At 35.4% G+C, this 11,728-nt stretch overlaps 1 protein-coding gene and 1 long non-coding RNA gene across 2 annotated transcripts in view; one reads left to right on the top strand and one right to left on the bottom strand.

The window, feature by feature from the left end:
* Positions 1–7,932: 7,932 nt before the first annotated feature.
* Positions 7,933–11,728, bottom strand: part of LOC105042409 (uncharacterized) — a 6,656-nt gene continuing 2,860 nt past the window's right edge. The window contains exons 2-3 of the long non-coding RNA XR_012139532.1: positions 9,742–10,324; positions 7,933–8,525 (exon numbers count right to left, since the gene is read on the bottom strand). This is a non-coding gene — a long non-coding RNA (uncharacterized lncRNA). The remainder of the gene's footprint in view (positions 8,526–9,741; positions 10,325–11,728) is intronic.
* Positions 8,090–11,728, top strand: part of LOC105042410 (ABC transporter G family member 22) — a 9,229-nt gene continuing 5,590 nt past the window's right edge. Inside the window, exons 1-5 of the mRNA XM_010919601.4 lie at positions 8,090–8,465; positions 9,749–9,819; positions 10,128–10,363; positions 10,843–10,998; positions 11,241–11,424. Coding sequence (XP_010917903.1) covers positions 8,090–8,465; positions 9,749–9,819; positions 10,128–10,363; positions 10,843–10,998; positions 11,241–11,424 — 1,023 coding nt within the window. The remainder of the gene's footprint in view (positions 8,466–9,748; positions 9,820–10,127; positions 10,364–10,842; positions 10,999–11,240; positions 11,425–11,728) is intronic.

Here is an 11,728-nt window from a genome sequence, read left to right as displayed (position 1 = left end):
AGGAGAGAGAGATTTCATCTACTCAATCAAATTAGCTTTTCTATCAAAAAAACAAAAAAAAAAAAAAAAGCTGGGCTTCCCAATTAATTATTCAAAAATAAAGTTTATTTAGAACAAAATATCACAACTATCTCCAAGAAACATAGTACCAAGGTGAACTAAATAGTATTTTCTGAATAAAAAAGGGTGATCTAGATTTTCTCAAGAGAAAAAGGGTGAACTAGAGAATAGAATCAAGATCCACATTGTTTAACTTACTTCAATACGAGATTTTGATAATTGTTTTCCATATGTATTGACTTTTAAGCGATTATTGCTTATCGTAGTTTTCAGAAAAAAGATTTTATCTCCTGTAACAACAATTGCAACAACAATTTATATTTTTCGTACTTTAGGAGAAAGAATAGCGTTTGCTTCCAAACTTTAGGAGACAAGTGTCAAAACTTAAAATTGATATATGAACACCTAATGTACGTTAGAAAAAGACATGCAAACAACTAAGCACGACTCGAAAAGGATTAGAAGTGCATTATTGCTGCTCCAACCCCATAGGCTCGGCTCAGCACTTGTTCAGCTAATATCAACAGGCTCGGTTTGGAAATTTTGCCACAGCCAGCCCTCGAGATTTCAAACTTGAGGTTCCAGAGTCAAGTTGCAGAGGAACCACCACCCAAAGCTAGCTCTCCTACCATATCTTTCCTTAATATAGCTTTCAGATTTCGACGAAGAGTCTATTACAGATGGCTCTATGACTGATATTGGATTTGGAAATAGTGAGGACCAGAATACTTTTAATAATTCTCATCCTATCAGACAAAAAAAAAAAAAAAAAAGTAGAAATAACAACTATAATTTCAATCAATATTTTTTGTTCTTTTCTTTAAATAATATTTCAAAATAAGAACTATTGAGGCTAATGAAACTTTCTACAGGATGAGGATCTATATTTCCTTTTAAATTAAAGAAAAAAAAAAGTTTCTTGTGCCCATTTTTGATAGAGAAAAACAAACATCTTTATTCTATAATCATTTGGGCAGTTGTGGTTATTAAGCCACATAATAATAATGATTTGCATCGCCGCCCACGTGGAAAGTAGAAGCGGCAAGATGAAAGCTGCAGGGAGGCCACCAAGTCTGGAGGACCGTAGACGTGGCAGCCCCTCCATCGATGAGGCTCCTTCCCAACTTGTGGAACACGTACGAAGCCTCCGCCTTTCGTTCTCGGGCCCCACTGCCCTCATGAGGGCGGCACCGCCCCCGTCCGGAAGCGGGACCTTTTTTATTTGTTTAGTTCCATCACCAGCAAACTAATAATAAATAAATGAAAATACCCATTCCACTTTTAAGAACAAGCCCAAAAGATGGCAAATTTTTATTATTTTGGGAGCAAGGAGATTATTGGTTAGGAGCATGGAATGAGAGACCATCATAATATCTAAGAAACCATGGGAATGAGATTATATGGTCATTATTTGCCGGCTAAGACAAGGACGTTCCACGATTCCATTGTACGTTGTTTCGATGCCAATCAAGAATCTATCATGGCGGACGACTTTGTCGCAACGTCAAGCATGGTTCAGCAGTGTTTGATGCTGCTCTGTGGAACAAGTGACAAGATAAGAACAAAAAGCAATAAATGATGCTTATCTCTTAATACAGGGCCGTCGACTGGAAGCATGCAAAAGAGATTACGATGCAGGCATGCACAAACTCCGACCTCAAATTAAGCTACGGCCGTTCCATCTACTCTTGCATGGCATCATGCGGCATTCCCTTGATGACATCATAGACGATCAGAGAAGAAGTAGAGGCATGCATCCAATGTTTTAAATGCATCCCTTGATACTATTTTCAATTTCTTGTCCGAGCTATGCTACCACATACATCGATATATATATATATATATATCTAGCCTTTCAATATGGCTGTTAAGAAAGTGTGTCGAAACTAATAAAAAAATATATCAATCGTATTTGGATTACTATAGGAACGTGATCGTAAATATGCTTTACATCCGCAACGATCCATCAAATATCTAGATTTAAGGCTAAAATAGACCCCACATTATCTATTTGGATCAATTTCCATCTTAGAATCTATCTAAATATAAACACAAATTGCAGTGTCTGACCAATAGTGATCATATCCATATCTACATCCCTTAAAGAAATATGAATGTGAATATAAATAATCAACTATCCAACCCGTGTCCGAATTTTTGATGCTGTTTGCAACCCTATTTACTCTTATATAGCTCTGAAACTTTAAATGAAAATAAGTGACAATATCAAAATATCTTCAACCTAATTATATGGTAATAACTTTGATACGGTAGTTCATAAATTTTAACTATCCAATATTTGTTTAGATTTATATTCATAGAATCAATATCCAATTTGCATTTGTATCCATTTAAAAGAACGTACATACATATGGATATGGACATATTAGTATCATCTGGACAATATGGATATGGACATACTAACATCTGATCTATATCCAGAATATTTTTAACCCTACCTTAGTTGATTAAACTATCACAAGTAAAGACCTTGGAGGGATAAGTGTTGTGATGTTTGGTACCTGTCCTAGGGATAGGCAAGGACAACTCTACCTTATCTCCTTTCCAAATTGAGCCTAAGACTACCACAAAATCATTTTTCAATTAAACCCTTTGAAGTGACCTTTATGAATTTCCTGTTGAGACTTTTGATCCCCATCCTTTGTTTGACTGCTATTTTATAAATAATCCCACCGTTTAATTTTAATGATAATTTGATGTTTAATTTCTCAACTTGCATATGCCTATGTTGTTTATTTTTTTGTTTTTTTTTGATACAAGTGTGCGAACACCCAATAAAATCAAAGAATAAAAGATCTTGCAAGACTCGTGGATATGTTTAAAACTATTGTCAAATTCAGTCTCCGGTATGCTCAGCAACATAAGATGCGATCTAATCTACGGTGTTATTCGTCTTTCAAAAGGCATGCCCAACAGACACCACAACAAAATCATAAAGGAAAATCCGAATGTCACGGAGAAGTAGATAGGCCTCCAAATATTTTATGTCATCTCGAATCCAATCGATGACGGTGACAAAATCTCTCTTTACGAAGATCTTTTCTGTTTGCAGCTTCTATCTAGGACAGATAATGTCCGTTTAGACCACTCGAAGCTCAGCTTTCGGAATGAAGGGCTTAAAAAGATATGAATCCCCCAACATTAGCAGTCTGACGTCCGGATCTCAAATGATAAAGATAATACCATCTCTGTTATCTCTAATACTACTATCAAAATTAACCTTAACAAATCCTCAAGGAAGGAGCTCTCAAGATATGAAAATAATCCTCTGAATTACTGTAGGAGCAATATAGAAATCTTAAAAATTGGAGGAGTCAAGAGACAGACCAACAGCATAACTATCTAACTATCAAAGACGTCAAGATCATTTATAAAATAGATATAACTATGCATAATATGCATACAAAAGCATACGCAAAAGACTATCTAACTACATGCATGACTAAATATATAATGCTAAATATATAAAGGCTAAGAAATTTTCCCATCTCATTCCTCAACGTTGTACTCAACTTTGATTTCACCCTACTCCCACCTCTCTCTCTCTCTCTCTCTCTCTGCCCCCTTCTCACCCAAGAAAACTGTTTTTTTTTTTTTTTTCTTTTTGTATGACTCGATAGATTCTGGGAGTTTTCTTGAGGAAGGCAACCACCCCTTCCACTACCTTTAATGCATTTTGAAGAAAATATATATGAGCATGATATTAGCAAATAATTACAGGTCATGTCGACATGCAGGATGGAATAATTTTTTGGTCATAACTTTTCTAGAATCTTTTCCTCTGAGACTTCATTTTTCAGTCTAACATCGTGAAAAAAAAAATTTAAATGCCAACAAAACAGGCATTTGTTTCTAACGATGTAATTTGGGTTTGAATCATGATGGATATCGGACTACGATTAAATATTAAGATGTGAATGGCTGTCGAATAGAATATATCCTGATGGTCCAAGCATGGCGTCTGAAAATGATATCTAATCCGTTAGCCCTCGATGGTACTGGAGTGACGTACTTATCCGTTGGGTTCGTCCATATGATGGATAGAAAGCTACCTATTCATCGAAACTCGATTTCGAATCGAATATTCTCCAGTAAGGGTTGAAACTCTATAGTCACACCCAGGAGAGGTAGATGTGCCGGAGCATCCCCCTCCAACTTCCATTTTCTTTTAGCAAAAAAAAAAGAAAAAAATATATTGTAAAATAAAAGACTAAATCTTTCTAATTAATTAGCATATCAATATCATTATTTTTTTTCTTCAAAAAATGTTTAGAAAATGATGTCACCCTACCCTGCTAGATCTTAGTCTAGATAGTTGATAAAAGTGAGCCTTATACTAATCCTGTGTTTGGTCAAGATCCCGAGAGAATAAAGGGATGGATTAGAAAGATGGATGATCTGCATCCATTATTTGATTCAAAAAATTACAAAAAAAATGGATGAAAAAGGAAGGATTATCCATCCCCCCTAATTTGTATCCTCCCAAATTGAGAGGATAAATGAAGGATGGACTTTTGTATTGACAAAATTATCCTTCATTAATTTTTTTGATAAAATTATAATACTTGTTCACTTTTTTATTTATATTATTTATATATTATTTATATATACTATTAATTATATATTATTAAATTTTATTAGTCATTATTTCAATTTTAATATATAGTTTTCATAATTATAATTAAATAATCAAATTATCTTCAATTTCTCTATTTATATTTACTATATTTTAATTATTTATTTATATAATATTAAGTAACTATTTAAACTAAATTATAAATTATTTAGTTATTTATATAATTAATATATTAATAATTACTTTATAAAATTATGTATTTAATTAAATAGTATAAATAAGTATTATAAATTAGTAATAATAATATTTTTATCAAAAAATAATTTAGTAAAAATATTAGACAAATATTGTTTATCTTTTCTTTCATTCCTTCTGTACCAAAAAAAGGAAAGAATCATTTCCATCCATCTTTCTATATTTTACTAAATATATGAGAGGATGGATGAAAAAATAATTTCATTTTTCACCAAACATATGAGAAGATGGATGAATTTTTAATCCATCCTTCATACCAAACGAAGAGTTATAAAGCCATGACTTAAATAGTGGGCCGAAATACTCAATGGATGACACCACTAAAGTTTGGAACTCCTAACCTTAAGTTATGAGATAATAAATAGGGTGCAAAGCTAGAGAAGGCAAGGGAAATAATTAAAAGAATACGAGTTGCTTTTTATGAGGAAAAAAAAGCTGGCTCTGCTTCTTTACTTTCCATCCAAGTTCCAACCAAATAATATACTTCTATCAAAAAAAAAAAGACAAATAATATAAAAATGCCCGGGCCAGCAGTGGGACCAACAAAACGGAGTGGAATTGGTGTGATCAACCGGCCGGGTCGATATGAGTCCCAATCAGGCCATTATAATGAGAGTTTTTTCTTGGACGCATATATTTCAGCGAAGGTTGCCATGTGGCAGGGTGGCGCGTGTCAAGAAAAAAGGATTGGACCTTATCAGGAGGGAAGACGGGACCAAGAGTGCCCTTTTGGAGTTACTTACGGGGGCCCCCCACCAGAACCTGTCATTAGGCTCCCCCGCAGCCACACAGTTGGCCGAGGCCTGTTCCAGGGCACCCCACAGCCACTAACTCCCACTGCCCAAATTTACTCCAATAGCCCTGCTTCTCGCACCAACCCAAAACCACTGGTCCATGGGCATGTGCTTTGGGCTGGAGAAGAGCTTGTGTAGAATAATCAATCAGTCACGCATTATGTATTCTAATAATGAATATTTCTCTTCAAATCAAAAAAAAAAAAAAATTAAATCAAAATTTTAGATTTTGATGAGATATCTCATGCGACATCAAGATGAATATCATCTCATATATCGAAATAAAACTGTCCCACTAATGCACCGATCGGAATAAGACCGTCTCGTCGGACTTGAGACATCTCCTATTCCAATATCGAGACTGAGCCAGACAGTGGCACATCCCGTTCCGTTTCATAAAAATATCGGAATAGCTCCTTTTCATAAAATTTAAAATCTTGACTTAAATTATATTTTTTATTTCAAAATTTAATAAAAATTTTAAATCGATTAAAATTATTAAAAATATATTTTTTTATTTATTAAAAAATACTTGAATAATTAATATCATACATCCGCAAAATCAACTTAACAACAACCGCTGAATAATAATCTTAAATTTCAAAAAAAAAAAATAAAACAGTACAACTGATCTAGTGAGTTCTAAAGAGGCGACAAACCTAACACCTGCGATCGTGGAAATGCCACATTTCAAGTTCGTCGTGGTAGACTAACTTGATTGGCCCTTGATATATATGGCTTTTTATTCCTCCAGTGTCACGTTGTCAATATCTAAGATATAAAACAACACCGGACCACTTTAGACTACATTATAATATCGACAATCATATACTACCAAAAGTCATTATTTGTACCTTTTATGAATTTAATAGATTCTTTGTGTTGACCTGTGACCTAAGAAGTAGATCAGTGGTCAAACCCTTCCACTACTACATGGGGGGCTAGGATTCGAACCTCGAGTATTATTTTTTGAGAAAACCCGGACCTAAATCCTCTAGGCAGGTGGGAATTAGATCCCTCCTAATCTTTAAAAATAAAATAAAATAAATGTATATTAATTTTTTTTAAAAAAAAAGGACCTTTTGTCTCACAGAACCTAGTTTTCATTCTACTGGCATTAATAATTTCTATTTGGGGAAGTCTTAGCTTTATTGTAACAGGAGATGAGATGTCACAAATGGTGATATAGCAATTTGATTTTGGGGTGCAATGATATCATGACAAGAGAAACATAAAGAGGGCAAGCTTGATAGTTGGAAATAATATTAAGGGCAGTTGAGTAAATTAAGCTCCACTTCCCTCGCCCATACGACGTTGTGAAGCTTCTGAGAGGGTGGCCTCTTTAAAAGGCGAGTAGGAGAGGCCGACTTGGTGGCATTGAGCTGGCCTTCCATTTCTGTTCCCCTCTCTCTCAGCCCGAGACAAGTTACTGGTAACTCGCCCACCTTGCCTTATTTCCTGCTATTCACTTTCCTTTACGTATTTCATCTCTTATTCCTAAATACGATCTTCTTTTCTTTTCTTAAAAAAAAACAAAAATTATTCCTTTCTGCTCATTCTCCATTTCTTTTAAATGTGTATGGTAGATTATTCAATGAGGTGTTTCAATAATTTAAGCAAAAAAATAAGCAGCTTCTTGAATATAGTTTGGTGGTTCCGTCATATCCCATTTAGTGACGAAAACTTAAGACGTCCTTACTTTTTCTTTTTAAGGGGGAAAAAAAAAAAAAAAAAGAGAGAACAATCTTTACTCTTTCTGAAGAGCAGCCTCTTTGCTCCTCTTTTTCCTGTTAATATTCATGTATGATGGTTCAATCACAAATTCAATTTGGCAGATGCTTTAACCCACCATGCAGCAATGGTGAACCGAAAGCAATAATAATATCAATAAAACTAAATTTTGTAATTTCTTGTTATTCCCTTCTGCTGCCTTCCTTTGAGAGAGAGACATACTAATATCAACATATATCATGACAAGATAAGACACAAGAACTTGCGAACCTACGGAATAAGGATCCAAATTCTCTACACATTTGGGCTATAGCTTGGTTTAGAAAGAAAATAGTTGGCCTAGGCTGCCTGATAGTTAATAAATACAGATAACAGTATGAAAAGATATTTATCTTTGGGTGCTCAGGAGGATAATATATTTTTGCACACGCCTTCGTGTATCAGACTTATGTTACCAAACAAAGAGAAGGAAGAGCTTCGTCTATCTCCAAAATATTTAACAAAGAATGTTCTTTTCCTCTTTTTATTTTGTAGTTTCTGCCCCCTAACAGGGCAACCATAATGCATCTCATAAATAGTGGTTCCTTTTCTTTTCTTGAATTTACACCAGACTGCATGCTAACTTTTTGTACAGTAAAAAACTTGGTTCAAGATGGATTCAGCAGCACCTGGTACCACGAGGACGAAGTCCGACCAACTGGAAATGGTAGGTGGGGCGCAGACGCCGAGCCGCTCTGCATCTGCTGAAGCAATTGCAACAGCAGAGATCAATGGTGCATCAAGCCTGTCAAGGAAGTCAAGTTCCGGCAAGAAGGTGCTGGGATCCTCACCGGGAAGGAAAGGGGGGCACCATATCAGGAAATCGAGAAGCGCACAGCTTAAGCTGGACCTGGAGGATGTGAGCAGCGGTGCAGCCTTAAGCCGAGCCTCCAGTGCCAGCTTGGGCTTCTCCTTCTCCTTCACTGGCTTCACAGCCCCACCTGAAGACATCGTTGCTGATTTAAGACCATTTAGCGATGATGACAATGGTAACCACAGCCTTCTCCTTCCTAACTTGAAGATTAAAGTTTCCTATGCCATCACTGCCTCTGAATCCATGTAAAATAAATATACTTTCCGTGTTCTTATAAAATCCATGTTTAGTACATATGAGATCTTTTATATATTCTCAACTGAAATTTCTAAGCAAGAAGGCATGAATAGGGAAAGTTCAGTGCAAAACCCCAATATATGAGATCAAACCATGGAAGGTGGTCAAGGAAACCCATGTTGGATTGGGTAGGTTAAAGAGTCTTGAAGGATCTTATACCATAAAAACAGGATGGTTATAATAGCAAAGTAGTTGGAGGCTTTGGGTTAGGAATTGAATTGATTGAATTACTGGTTATGATATACATTTAGAGGAAGTTTCAAGAGGAATTGCAAAATCTTCTTTCCAAAATATCCTTACTTTTTCTCCCAAAAAATCATAAGAATATCATACTCCTGTGAGTCGAGTTGTTCGCAAGCTATTCGAGCTCGAGTTCAAGCTTGACTCGACTTGACTAGTATCAAGATTGAGTAGCTTGAATAGCATTCTGAGTCGTGCTCGAATAGCAAGATACTGTGCTCGAAAACTTACAAGCATATTCAAATTTTTATATATATTTTTATAATATTATTTTTATTTATAATACATACAAATATAATATGAGTAGGCTAAGGCTCAAACTCAAGCTCGAGTACGGTTTGGTTGATATCTGAGACGAGTTGAATAGATCTCGAGTATTATCCTTTTTTTCATTAAATCAAGCTCGAGCTTAGATTATTAAGGCTCGACTGATCTCAAGACTATTTTGAATCGAGTCAAGCTCGAGCCTCTAGCTACTCGACTTGACTTAGCTCGGCTCGATTGCACCCCTACTCTTACTTATCATATGATAAAGTTTTTGAGTAATTAACTTTCTATTAGGGGATAATATGGCAGACTCAAATACTCAAGCACAGCCTTTGTAAAATAGTATAGATATTAAATTTATCACTAACTGAAGAAAGTTTGAATTTCTGTGTGCACAAGTATGAAATACACCATAGATTATATTTAACAAGGCTACATAATACCAATGACAATATTAAAAACTATGGAAACCAATGCTTAAACTGTGAGCAATGTAAAGCAGTGCAACTTAAATAGCGGGATAAGTGCATGGGAGAAAGGAAAACAATTTACTACAAAAGCATACATATCTGCATAATCATAATTTATGTCTTCAGTAATAACACAAATTGATAAAACTCATGAGATTTAACTTAAAAGCTACTCACATTGCAGCAATAGATCCTGAAGCTGGAGGCACGCAGAAAAGATTAATTTCAGAACCAACCTTGCCAATATATCTGAAGGTAATCTCGAGCTTGAGGTATCATCTTCTACTCAGCCAAATTTTTTTGTCAAAAAAATCAACACAAATAGAAACATGGTTTCTAACAAACTATTCTTTAACTAATAACTGGAAGTTTTTCCAAGGCCTTGAACTGATGATTGATATAATATCAATAATAGTCATAATGATTCTTAAATAAGTGCTATTAGATAAGTGATATCTGAGCAAGTTTGTCAAAGCTTATGAGCATTCATAGGCTCATCGAGTACATTCATTTATACCAACTAAAAGGCTTTTCTATTGCCACTTCTTTCATCAATCTTGCAGTTTACAGAGGTTAGATACAAGGTTATCCTCAAAGGTGTAACAACAAGCACTGAGAAAGATATCCTTCACGGCATTACAGGTTCAGCAAGCCCTGGAGAGGTTCTTGCTCTGATGGGACCCTCTGGTAGTGGGAAAACCACTCTCCTTAGCCTCCTCGGCGGAAGAATCAGTGGCAACATACTTGAAGGATCCATCACCTACAACGACGAACAATATAACAAGTCTCTAAAGCGCAGGTAAAAAAGCAGCGACAAGCTCACCTATCATAGATTCAACTTCAGTAACATGTCTGATAGTAGAAGAATATTGGAGGTTCTTTATGACAACTTTTGAAGACTAAAAAAAAAAAAAATCCACAATACTGGTTATAATTTTCAGAGAATAGTGAGAGATGGTATCAAGTTTTCCTTAAATAAACAGAGAGAAGGTAATACTTGGTACTATTTCACCATACACCATTTCTGTAAGGCATATGTTGAAATTGGTTATAATCAACCATAATGGGTTTTTCTGAAGGATAGAAAAATAATATAATGATGTACTCAAAGGAAATATGAACTGTCTTTGAAAAAGTGATCTAGAACTGCCTAAGTGATCAATCTTCTCCTTGGATTCATGTCTAGGTTAGTGCTTCTCCAGGTACCTGGGTCTAAGCAATTTGCCATGTCAATCTATCTTCTCCTTACTCTTAAAAAAATGAAAAATCATCTGGCAGGATAGGGTTCGTGACTCAGGATGATGTTCTATTTGCACATCTTACTGTGAGAGAGACACTAACTTACACGGCTCTTCTTCGACTTCCAAAGACTATGACGAGGCAACAGAAGGAAGAAAGGGCCATGGATGTCATCTATGAGCTCGGACTTGAGAGGTAATTTCCTAATTTTAGCCTTTGACAGCTAAATTCAGACGGTGTTTATAAATGAAAGCACCAGCTTCTCTCATATAAACAAACAAATAAATAAATAAATGAATAAAACATCAGAATGAGAAATGCTCTCACTAAAAAGTTATTAAAAATTTTTTAGTAAAGGTAGGGGAAAACCATTTTGAATTTTTAAGTCCGCTCTAACATGTTCTTCAATGTTGATTCTCTAATATATCCATGTGTAGGTGCCAAGATACTATGATTGGAGGATCATTTGTTCGAGGAGTTTCAGGTGGTGAGAGAAAAAGGGTGTGCATTGGCAATGAGATTATAATCAACCCTTCTTTGCTATTTCTTGATGAACCTACATCTGGCCTGGATTCAACAACAGCCTTAAGAACTATCCAGATGCTACATGACATAGCTGAGGTAAGCGGGATTCAGAGATTGGTGTTATGCTTGTAAAATACTAGGAATTAACCTCAGCAACAACTAACATACCACTCCTGTAGATCAGCCTGGTCTTTTCAAGCAATAAAAATTAATTGGGAAGTCGATAGAATATGTTGAAGTTGAACCAATTAAAATAAGCAAGGTTCGCCATTTCAGTACCGGACCCCATACCTATACCATCCTATTACAATATTAGTAATCAGTTCAGTACGGTATGAGATTGTGTACCAAGTATCGGTATGGTACAAGATAGCATACCAGTATGCCTCATACCAGGCAG

Source organism: Elaeis guineensis, chromosome 3, assembly GCF_000442705.2.
Source record: "Elaeis guineensis isolate ETL-2024a chromosome 3, EG11, whole genome shotgun sequence".
Lineage (NCBI taxonomy): Eukaryota > Viridiplantae > Streptophyta > Magnoliopsida > Arecales > Arecaceae > Elaeis > Elaeis guineensis.
This window is presented reverse-complemented; position numbering and strand designations above follow the sequence as displayed.